A 12,540-nucleotide genomic window follows, 5' to 3' on the forward strand; every position below is an offset into this window, starting at 1 on the left:
TGTTCTGTGGGTATGCCTTAGGACAGACCAAAAGGACTGCTCCCCCTGCTCCCCCTCACCTGCAATGCTCTTGCCATCTTTTCAATGCTGCTGCTGTGTTCAAGAAGTACCAGCCTTTCCTGAAATTTTAAATATTTTTAAAATTTAAAGTCTTGTTTACACTAAATGGAACCCTGCTCCATCTTCAGGGAAATTTAATGTGAATTAGTAGCTGTGCAGATTTAATAAGCTACTGTTTTCTGTCTTATGATGGAATATTGTGTCCTCCTTTTTTCTTTTTACAATGGCTATGAGACTTTATATCATAAGTGCACTAGTGGATGCTCACCCAGTCATCTCAACCTCTTGTTTATTGACTTTGCACCTCTTTGATTTTATAATTTAGCTTAAGGTCTTATTAATGTACTTAAGTGTGTTAATATTTGGAGACTTATATGAATGCCTAGTGGCTTTTACTGACTTAAAAGATTATTATTTGCTACTCACTGGTCTATTCCACAGTTGTCTATAGTGCTTCTTGTTGCAGAAGTTTTTGCATCCCCTAATGAAGCTCATTTGTCATCTGTCTCATTCTGGTGTTCAGTCATTGAGGCCTTCAACCTGATCTGCAAGACTGGCACAAATGAAGCAGTTGCAATTTTGGGTGCAACCTGGAAATTTTTGAAATTTTTGCATTTGTTTTAATTTAATTTTCCTGATAGTGGATTGAATTAAGAAATTTTGTAAGCTTGAATAAACTCAGATTTTTTTTTTTTTTTGAGTTAGAAGTTCTAACTTGCATGCTTCTATTATTTTGCCCCAGAGCTTGCTTGCTTTTTTTTTTTTTATTGCTGATGCTGATGTGACTCATCAATCTGGCTACAGAAACCCAACCCATGCTTTTTTTTTTTTTTTTTTCTTTAGGCACTCAGTGTTACTGAAACTCTGATCAAACCATTGGAAAGATTTAGGAAAGAGCAGCTAGGAGCTGTAAAGGTTTGTCCCTCCTTGCCTTTATAAGTTTGATTAATTTATCTACTTGGATTGCATTGCAGTAATGACATGTAATTGGCAGAAATATATTATTGTTTATGTTTCATGTGTTCACACTTATTTGTTTCTACTTTGAGAACTTTCTTCAGAAACAAATGAAATGCTTCAAGAAGAGAAGAATGTGTCCTTTCCCTTCCTTCTCCCCATCTCCCTTATCTCATCTGTCTGGAATAGGAAGAATTCTGCTAACAGCCTTTCCCCCCTTCCTAATGGGTAACCCTGTTCTGCTTTGTATTTGCCTGCAGTTGCACAATCAAAGGCTGAAAAATATTAACTACCTAAAGAAGCTCACTCATCCATATGCTTTTAACTGAATTTTTGGCACCTGCAAATGCGAATTGCCTTTATTTAATTTTTTGTTTTGAATAAATAACTCATCGGCTCTGTATGCATGGGAATAATAGGGATGAAGAGGCTAAGGACAAGATCTCATAGAAAGTATTTTTGATAAAAGCATTTGGTATTTTTTTTTAAGATTGTCACTAAGTTGTGAATATTAAAAAAAAAAAAAAGCAAAGTAAACTTCATGTATCAAGTACAGACTAGATTTGGATAAAAGTAACAAGGACAAATTTGTGTCTGTCCACCTTCCTTGCAGTGAGAAATTTAAGTGCTTATTAAAAAAAAAAGTAGAAAAGAAAGAAACTGGCATTTTATTAAAGATTTCTGTTGTAAAACTCAATACATTTTCAAAATACCTGCATATGGTTTATTTTACAATTTCATGACTTCATCACCAGTGAGATTTAGTAGCTAAGACAATATTTCACTTATAAGAGCACTATGCGTTTTGACTTTGGCAGGAATGATTAACATGTTCTGCATATGATTTCAGTGTTAGTGAACTTAAAATGCTCTGTTGATCATAAATCCTTTCAGTTCAATGGTACAATGAACTTTGTGTAATTCTATGGACTAGGTAGAAGTATATTAGGTGACCTAACCAACACACACAAAAACTTGGTCTGAAATATAGCCAGTCTTCTAAGGAAAGAGAGAATTTTTTCTGAATGTAACTGATTGTCATAGAAGCAGCTGTGTAATGAATGCATTATTTCAGCAGTATTTTTGCTGTTAAAGATTATTGCTGGTTTTGGGGTGAGAACTCCTAATGTTTTAAGTTATCTCATATCTTCACTCATTTCCTAGTCAGAATTCTCTCCCTGATGCTTCTAACACAAATTATATTCACACAGCCTACATCTCCCAGTTTGTTTGGATGGATGTTTCTTTCCTTGTGTCCCTGCATATAGTTTCTATGAAGCTGTAGCTTTTATTTCTGATATTTTTTTTTTACAGAATTCACTGTCAAAAAAGGTCATTTAAACCTTTAAATAGAAGTCTTACATAATGGTTTAATGTTTAAATAAAACCCCCCTAAAAATGTTCAGCACTTGGAATATTCTTAACTGAATATTTTTTCAATATAATCAAAACACTGACATTAGAAATATAACTCTGCTTAGCTCTGAAAACCAAGCTATGGCATCTAGTAGTGAAATATATCTACAACATTGTGTAGTATTTGCTTTAGTAAAGATTTATGCTCTGCCATTGCAAAACAAAAGTTGAATCTGCTGCCTCAGATTTTTTCTGCATCTTACACCCCTTTGCTGATGAAATGGTCTTAGTTAAGCTGAAGAAAAGGAAGGGGAGGAAAGTTTAACTTTATGGAGCTGGAAGCTGGGACACTTACTGAATTACCCCTTATTGAAAAGTGTTGCTGCACTAATCCCGAGCTGTGTGTCTAAAGTTTCTGGCTTTGCCTGTTAAGAAGTTAAGAGAACTCTTTTTCTGGGAGCATTCAAACGTTCACCACATCAATGGAAATTTTGCTAATATAAGCACAAAGATTCACGTATTTCCCTGCACTTTGTTCCCAATTCCCCATATTGCTAATATGTTATCTCTAATCACTCTGATACTGTATGCACACCTTCATGTTTCTCAGTTGATAACAAATATTTTTAAAGACTCCTTTTTTAAAGGAAATTTTGAGTCTCAGAGTGGGGAAAAAAATTCTGGTAGAAGTCCTTGCTGAGAAGCAATCCTAAACAGCCGCTTCAATGCCATCTTCAGAATCTAATGGTTTGGAGAACAAAAATAAGTGTTTCTTGTAATAAAGTATATATAGTATTAGTCGACATGAAAGGTTAAGAGCAATTATGTCTGTAGAGTTTAACCAGGGGTTTGTTTAAAATACATTTAAATGTGATTTCAAATCTACAGATGAGGAAAAATATTTTAATTGATCTGGTATATTTCTGATGAATAAATCTGCCAGTTCTTGAATATGTAGTTAAATACTTGATTTTTCCTTATTTGAGGTTATTTTCAACTGCAAATAGATATACTAAAAATGGCTTCAAAACTGGTTGGTTGAATTAATGAATACTGATTTTTGCTTTAATGCACTGGAACTGAAGAATCAATTTGTTTCACAATATCTTCTACTAAATTAGATCTAGAAACCCAGATTTCCAAAAATAATTTAATGACTGTCCCTCTTCCAACACATTGCTTTTGGTGGTCAGAGAAATGGTTTTGCATTGTGCAAATGAAATTCGTACATGTCTGTGAGAGTTTTTCTTTTGACACTATGATATTAAGTTGTATGGATATTGTTTCTTTTTATTGGGGTTTTGTAATGGGCACAATAACACTCTGGTAGAAATAGGAATTCAGCACTGAGGTTGTTGTATAGCTTTAAAATGAAGAAATCCTATGGATTATAGAGGTGTATTTTCTTTGGGTTTTGAGCTGTTGAAACTTCTCCCTTGTCAATTTTAGAAAGTTATTTTTTTCAATGAAACTGGTATTTCCATGTAGTGCCTTTTATTCAAAAATAAGGTGGTGTGGATGATGCTTAAAAATAATGAAAAATGCAATAAATCAAGAAGTCAGTTTTTTTTTCTTTTTTAACTTAGAAGATGTAAGCATCTGTGTGATGGGATAATATGAACCATAATGATGCGATAGGATTTAATTTCAAGTTAGCATTTAAATTAATTTTTAAAATGAGATGGAGCATATTTTTTTCTGCTTATCGGAGCTATGAAATGGTTTTCTCTTTGTTCCTGATGAACTAGAATTTTAAAAGAAGAAAAATAGTACACTTTTATATTGACATGGTTGCTACTTTGTTTCGGCATCTAGGAGGAAAAGAAGAAGTTTGATAAAGAGACAGAGAAGAACTACAGTTTGTTAGAAAAACATTTGAATTTATCAGCTAAGAAGAAAGAGCTACAATTACAAGAGGTATTGTTGCCTCTCTTTTTTTTTGCAGACTGAAGGCTTTGGAATAGGTAAATATACTTATCCAAATGCAGAAACAGCATTCTCAGTGGTAAAACAAACCAATTTTCTCATCTGGAAAGGTTGGTGAAAAAATCAATATTTGCTGAACTTAGTACCTCCACCATTTTCTGAATCAAGGGTTTTGTGTGCATGAAGCACTGAGTCTCATGTCATTTTTTATATATAATTGAAAGAATAGGGAAGAGCAAACATACTGTGAAAAACTCTGCATTTCTTAAAAGGCTTTACCATTCATGTAATTTGCATTGCGTTGTGAGTATTGACTGAATGTCCTGTGATAGCACTTAAAGCAGAGGTCAGCAGGACTTTTATTACCAAATAAAGTGGGTTTGTGCCTTTGCTTTTTCTCATGTTTTGAAGATTTATTTTGGGAGTTTTTTGAATAGTGCTATAAAAAAATTGTTGACAATTTATAACTGATAGATTTGTTTTGCCTTGCATTCCTTCTGTCCCTCTGGGTTTATTATCATCATCAATTTATTTGTAATAGTTTTGATTTCTGGAGCAACAGCAAATAGTATGTGAAAAGACTGTCGGGAAATCTTGTAGAGACTTGCTGTAGCCAGAAGGACTTATTTTCCCAGATAAATGTAATTATGTCAGAATTATTAATGCTTAGACTATAAAAAACCTTAATGTTTTCCTCAAGGATAACTCATGTCCCTGCCCTCTACCCCATCTCAAATATTCTGTGCCATTTTTAATAAAAATGGTTAATATTACTGGCAAAGTTATCCTGGAATTTCTCTAGTCCTGAGTTTCACTAAGATGTCACTTCACCATGCTGCACTTGCAGCATTGACCCTGAAATGTGTAAAGAACTGTATTTTGGGGAGGTGAGTTGTCCCAGTGAAGTTATTGAACATGGCTCATCTATCAGGACCTGTACTTTTGTCAAACTGATCAGCTGCCAGAGAACTTGACGCAGAGAAAATGATAAAGGGCTGATTATGATCACTTGATGAAATATGGGTTCTTGATATCAAATCTGAAATGAGACCTAACCTCAATGGAAAAATACATAATGCCTCTAAGAGGCATTTTGAAGCTGTATCAAATATAGCCTGAAGTTTTTGATGAAAAACATGCCATGTTGTGGAGTGTGTCTTAACATGAACACAACTTTTGACTCTCCTGGTGGCAGGATATTCCTGTAATTTTACTGAGGCATGGTGTGTTTCTTATTTCTCTCTTTCTTCAGCAGTACACAAGCTACAATGGAACTTGCTGGGTGCATGGGGAGACTCATGCCTCAAAAAACTGAGAGATGTGATAATGTATTCTGGATTGTGTGGTGAGCCAGATGTCCTCAAAGATCCACTTCAGAGTCTCTTTCTAGGGTGTTGTGGTAGCCTTCATGTATATATGATTAGAAGCTTAGCTGACAACTCAAACAATTCCTGTGTTTATAGGCTGACAACTCAAACAATTCCACAATTTATGGGATGCATCAAAATGGCATGGCTTGTTGAAACACATTTGCTTACTTGAAATACTTATCAGGGCTTTATTTATTTATTTGGTATTTGTGGTTATGCCCCTTTAACTGCTGAGAGTTCTCCAGCACAGAGCAGTAAAGCCAAGCATGTCTTAAAGCTAATTTGGTTTATCCTCTTAAAGCACAGCAGTCACTGTTCTGCCTGAAGGATGTAGTCTCAGTATTTAAGAGAGAGTCTTGCCCTTTCACCTAACCCTTTCTCCATTTCCTCTGGTAATTTACTGTAGATGCATTTTGTATTATTTTTGTGGGCAAAGACTAAGTGTTAGTTAGTTAGAGTAACCTTTTCTTTAATGTATTTTAATAATAGTTTCTATTACCAAGTTTTAAGATGAAATTAAACAAATCTTATGTGTACCTTAAATAATAACTTCATAAAATAATGGGTAGATGCTAGAAAGTGAAATATTTATATGCAGATTGATGGCAGCTGAAGTGTAACTGTTCAGCATCAATATGGTGCTGGCATTTCTGCAAAGCTGTGCTAAATATCAGCTGCAGGTAGAAAGGCTGCATTTTCAGACACTGGATGTTCTGGGGAAACTTGTGGAGTGCTGTACCAATAAGCAAACTTTTTTTCTATTGCATTTCTTGCCAGTGAGAGTGAGCACAGCTGTGGGATGGGTACAATAGCAGTCTGGCTATTTAAAGCAGTTATTTGGGTTATAGAGTAAAATTTACAACACCAGCACTGTAGTTTTCAAAAATAACATTTTCTTCCTTAATTTGATTGGAGAGATGATTTCCCCTTTTTCTAATGGACTATGCTCCTAGCTCCCACTCTCTGTTTGGGCAGGTACCTTTGCAATGCTGTTAAAAGTTGGATTCCCTAGAAAAGAAGATTGAAGAGGTGTTGCTGGAATTTTTCTAAAAAGTCTAGCCTCATGATTCAAAACAACATATGTTATCTAGTGAAAGGGAATTGCTGCTCCCATTCAAAAGTAAATGAATGATCTGTGTTGTAACAAATCCCTCAAATACGGTGAAAATTATCTGCTTGCCACTTCTGTCCGTGTGTTATCCTGAAGCTGCCTGCAAAATGTCTGTGAAACTTCATGAGGTGTGCTCTTTGTGCAGGCAGATAACCAAGTGGAGCAGAACAGGAAACACTTCTATGAGCTGTCCCTTGAGTACGTGTGCAAGCTGCAGGAGATACAGGAGCGGAAGAAATTTGAATGTGTGGAGCCTGTAAGTATCTGGGAATTCAACCTACTCTACCTTTCATAAGGGATGGAGAAGGAATGCATTTGGACAAAAGCCAAGCTTTGCTTTCTGGAAAACACAACCAATTGAGTGACTTAACAGAATTTAAACTAACTTGTTACATCTGTACAGATTCCTAGTGCAAATGAATTTAACCAGGCATGACTGAGTCTTACCTCAGTAATAAGAACTGATTTGGACCCACTGATGTTGATTTTCAGAAAATGTGTGAAACTTTTTGTTGCACTGCAAAAACCTTAATTCACATTGTGAGGTAGAATAGAGGATTCAAGAAGATGTTGGTGTCAGGATTCTTTCCTTGAGTTTTCTAACTAATGAAATGTTTTTGCTGACTAATGCAAGGAATCTAATTTTAATTATGAAGGTTGGGCTTAGAGGCCTGCTAGTAAAGAATTGCAGATATAAATCAGTTAGGAGGGGGCTGCTGGGTGAGAAGCCCATTCCTGGGTAGCATGATACATTTAATTTCACTTGCAGTTGAATCTATGCAGAAATCAAGGGATTTAATTTAATTTTGAGGAAATGGTGCATGCACTGATGAGACTTTCTTAATCTATAAGATTCTTTCTTAATCTATAAGAAGAACTTATTCTGAATTTTTTCTGAAATGTACATTATCTTGGTATTTTAAATACAAATTTATCAAACAACAAGAGAACAGTAAGAGTAATACTGAGAATAAAGGGAGGATGGATTGTAGACGTAACTTCCATTCTCTCTTGCTCTGAAGTCTGTGCTTTTGGGCCAAGTTTGTCCTTTTATTCTGGTAGAATTGCCTTAATGTAATAATGAAAAAAAAAATTCAAATGACCCTAATCAAAATAGCTGGTCATTATGCAGTTATTAAGAACTGTCTATTCTAATATAGATAATTCCTGTATGAAAAAAATTGCTAAAATACATAAAATACATCGCTGCAATTATATTAGCATTGTTTAAAGGAAGGCAAAATGCTGTGAAAAGAGTCGTTGTATAGGGTTTTTCTGGTGTAGATATGTTGACTCTTTTCTCTTTTTAAAAAAAATATTTTTAAAAAATATTTTTCTAATCCTAAATAGCTTTGCATTTGGTTATTGTGTTTTGGAACTTTTGAAGTTTCCTCAGAGCCAGACTAGAGAAATGAATCTTCAAATTTTTTCTTGCAACATGTCCCTTTCTCATTTCTGAAAGCTTCTTCTGGATGGGACTGTACTTTATGTTGCCTAATTTGTACTTGAAGTTTACACTAGACTAGAAAGCTTTGTAAAAATTCTTATTTCCTTTTCTCTTAATACTTAAAATTTTTGAGTTTTTTTGCATTTGTTGAAAATGCTTTATTTGCTATATGACTTCAGATTTTTATTAAATACATTCTTTGGCTTGCTCTCTGTAGAGAGTTGTTCTTTTATGTCTTACTTGCTTTGTTCCAGCAACCTGAACTAAACAGGAGAGTTAGACAGGACTACACCTCATGCTGCTTCCAGTGTAGTACAACTTGTTTGTTGTTTTAAATTGAAATACTAAGGTCAGCATGTGCTAAGTGGGTCACTTGCTGGTTCTGACAGAAGGTCAGATCTGTGTACAAAAAGCAGCTATGGGCAAAGCTGCCTTCTTCCAGCAAACCAGATGACTGATGTGACAGTCATCTCCTTGTGGTCATTAGCAGAGAGAGGAATGGCCAGGGAAATGCTGATGAAAAGACAGAATGTTCATTACCTCCTTGTGCACAAATCTGTGTTCCAGACTTCATTGGTATCAGAGCAGTTGTAGGAAAATGTTACATAGGAAAGTTTGGGAACATGGTATATACATTTCCTATGGTCAAATGGAAAGTAGAGATCAGCTGTGAAATTCCAGAGACAGGACCATCCAAAATGTCTGTATACATTGATCATCATTTGGATTTAAAAATTACTCATGAAGTGTAGGCATTAGTGGAAATTTATTTCAAAATAATAATTTTGTAATCTATCTTTCAAAAAAAGCCTATATGCAGCAATTGCATTGAAGAAAATGGAGGTTTTGTTCTAACAAATCTTTTTTTTCTATTTCAGGTGCTGTCATTTTTTCAGGGCTTGTTCACTTTCTATCACCAGGGATATGAACTTGCTAAAGACTTCAATCATTACAAAACGGCCTTGCAGATAAATATACAAAATGTAAGTCGAGTCTACTTTTGTGAGTAAAATCACTCGCTGAAGTTGCTGCATGTGCAGTATCTGTATTGCCAACACTTAAGAGTTCCATGTGAGTGCATTGCCTGTGAATTTTGGGGATATGGTGCCATCTCCTGGATAACCAACCACATCACTGAACAAGTCATCACTCATTCCAGCGAGTTCTTTGCAATTTCTAATAGTAGTGTAAAAAATCAAGCATGAAGTGAAAGGCCTCCACTCCTTTTTTTTCTTGTTTTTGGAGACAGAAATAATGCAAAGATTATTTAAAACTAATGAAGTCTGTTAAAAATGCATAAAACACTGGAGTATGGGTATATTTCAGAGTATGAGTAATGAAATATGAAGTTTTCAGTGTTTGGGGTGTGTTTTGAAATTGAGTATGTGGTGGTCATGTCTGAAGGTCATTGCCCTATAGGGTTACATTATCCATAACTAAGAAAAGGGAAGAAAAACAGCTGCTCACAGCAGTGTGGAGTTTGCCTTGCAGCAGCCCTTTCAAACAAGAACATCCCTGTTGGTTTGGGGTGCAGAACTGTGTTAAGGAGACTTGGTGTTGGCACCCATGGCGTATTTGACAAAATGATCCGTTCCTTCAAGGACAGACAAATGGGGCCACCACTTGTTTAGTGTGCCCTCATCCCAAATCTCCCAGTGTGATCTGGACTGGGAGAGCAGGAAACAAGGTGAAGGCTGAAGCAGTGGGACTGACAGAGTCACTAGTCAGATGGTCTGTTTGCTTCCTTGAGATTTATGAAGAATAAAGCTTGCTCAGAGGGACTTGGGTGTGCCAGAGGCCTCTTGGTGGGAAGCACACCATGCACCTTAATGCAAACAATCAATTCCTGATGGTGCATTTGTTTTGTTGACCTCTGAGGGCAACTGGAATTAAGACACAGAAACTACTTCTTGGAGAGGACAGTCTGTTTTTAGAAATGGCTTAACTAGCAGGGAGGTGGAAGGGAGGATTACAGCTGTTGTAATGCACAGTGACGTGATTCACATGTCACGATACCATTCCTTTAATTTTCTTCCTGTATGTTCAAGTGTCAAGTTTCCTTTTGAGGTGGTGTTTGGTTTGAGAAGGGGAACTGAATAGTGGTAACTTTGTAAGCAGACTTTTGTGGCAGAAGTCAGTGCTTGTGGGGGAAATGTCAGGCCAGACTTGCTTCTTCTGTGTGCTTAACAGAGCGAGGAGCAGCTTAGAGGGGAATTGATGCCAGATGAAACGTGAGAGGGAAACTCTGGTACAGTTTTGAAGAGCTGGGTTTCAGTATACAAATGGAAAAGAGCCAGTGGAGTGATTTGAAGAAGTGATGATCAGTAATAAAGTAAGCTAATCTCAGCAGCTGCATTTTCAATTGACTGAATGGTATCACAGTGTGCCCCACCAGATTCTGAAGAGCTTGAGCTTTGCAGCTCAAGTTTTATGAATAGATAGAGGCTGTAGATAGAAGGCAGAACAAGGCTCAACAACTATTCGAGGTAAAAGGAGAATAGAAGGAAGCATTTGAAAAGATCATGAGAGGACATGACATATTCTCCTGTTGCTGAAGATCAGCAAGAAGTCCCAAAGGAACAATGAACTGGGGTTTGTCTGTGGTACAGCTGAGCTGCTGGCAGAACACTGGATTGATGTGTTAGAAATTGAAGGGTACAAGATCCACTACAGACAGCCTGTCTGGATATGGAGAGTGATTTAAGAGTTGCCAGTATAGCTGTAGTAGTTGCCTTTCCTTTCACTCAGGTTGTCTTTTCTGTGAGAATTATCCTATGGATTTCTTCTCCACACCCTACCACAAACCCTGCCTTCCTCTCACTGCCCATCTCCTCCCCTCAAAGGAAAGAAAGAAAAAAGACCTACCCCAGCCTTGTAGCCCAAGCTCTAGAAAGCTGATTCTCCCAAGTGTCATGCTGTCTTGTATGCTTGTCTTGGGGAGAAGATAAAACAGATGAGGCTGCATTTTCAGAAAAATAAAGGTGCTTTCAGAAAGCAAAAAGACACTTAAGCATGCATCTGCGACTAGGTGTTTTCCTTAAAACACATGAACCAACTTGGATTTTTAAGTGTTTTTCAGTGTTTTCAGCTTGGACAGGTGCATATGTAAAGAAAGCCAGTTATTACCATGATTGTTGTGGTTTTATTTGCTAATTTAACAATTACCAGTGTTTTTCAGACCAAACCAAAGAGTTTCTTGTGTCAGGTGTGAGCTACTCTGTTGTTTCATCTCATATAATTTGTGGGTGACATGGTTACTTTTTGATTGTTTTTGCTAATATTCTGATAAATATTTCTCTTCCTGCTGCTTTCAGACTTTGGAATAAGTGACATTCAGGAATAATAATCAACTGGACTTCCAAGTTTTTTAGGTTGTTTTTGCATGCTTCTGCTTGTGTGTGGTCGAAATGTTTGGCACATATATAGTCTCAATCTGTATACACTGTTGATGACCTTTCTGACACTTTTTTCCTTAGTTACCACAGAAAATCCTCTACTTCCTGATGACAAGTAAGAGTCTCATGAATTAAGCCAATATATGTAGTAATATTTTTCTAAGGAAATTTCAATATTCAAATTTGTTTTGCACTCAGTATTTCACTTCTCTCTGAACAGGTCAATGCATTGTTTCAAAACCTGCTCTGGCAGTCGTAGTGTGCTTTCCACAGTTACAGCAGCTGATACCTAAACCTCACATTGATTTTGGAGAATATCAGAAAACTCGGAGAGTAAACACATATATGGGAATTCTGCTTTAGGACTAAATGTCTTAAAATGGCCTGGAACATTGTCTCTTTTTGTAGGTGTTTGTGGTGGGTTGGCTCTGGCTGGATGCCAGAGGCCTGCTGCTCTATCTGCTCTCTCTAAAGCTGCTCTATCACTGCCCTGCTTAGCTGTAGAGTTTGTGGATCAAGAATGGGACAGGGAAACCAACTACAGACTAATTAGAGGCAAAACAGACTTGACTGGGAGAATTCAGTTTAATTTATTACCAGATTAGGGTAGGATAATGAGAAATAAAACCCAAATCTTAAACACACCTTTCCATCAGCCCTCCCTTCTTCCCTCAGTGGTGCAGGAGAATGAGGGTTATGGTCAGTTCTTCACATGATGCCTCTACTGCTACTTACTCCTCAGGAGGAAGACTCCTGATACTCTTCCCCTGCTCCAGCATGGGTTCTCTCCCACTTGAGACAGTTCTCCATGGAGTTATCCAATGTCCACAGGGACTTCTGGGGACTCTCAGCTCTGGTACCTGGAGCATCTCCTGCCCCTCCTTCTGCACTGACCTTGGTGTCTGCAGAGCTGTTCCT

At 36.7% G+C, this 12,540-nt stretch overlaps 1 protein-coding gene across 1 annotated transcript in view; it reads left to right on the forward strand.

The window, feature by feature from the left end:
- Positions 1–12,540, forward strand: part of ARHGAP10 (Rho GTPase activating protein 10) — a 137,692-nt gene that overhangs the window by 52,147 nt on the left and 73,005 nt on the right. Inside the window, exons 4-7 of the mRNA XM_068187809.1 lie at positions 904–975; positions 4,189–4,290; positions 6,926–7,036; positions 9,106–9,210. Coding sequence (XP_068043910.1) covers positions 904–975; positions 4,189–4,290; positions 6,926–7,036; positions 9,106–9,210 — 390 coding nt within the window. The remainder of the gene's footprint in view (positions 1–903; positions 976–4,188; positions 4,291–6,925; positions 7,037–9,105; positions 9,211–12,540) is intronic.

Source organism: Anomalospiza imberbis, chromosome 4, assembly GCF_031753505.1.
Source record: "Anomalospiza imberbis isolate Cuckoo-Finch-1a 21T00152 chromosome 4, ASM3175350v1, whole genome shotgun sequence".
Lineage (NCBI taxonomy): Eukaryota > Metazoa > Chordata > Aves > Passeriformes > Viduidae > Anomalospiza > Anomalospiza imberbis.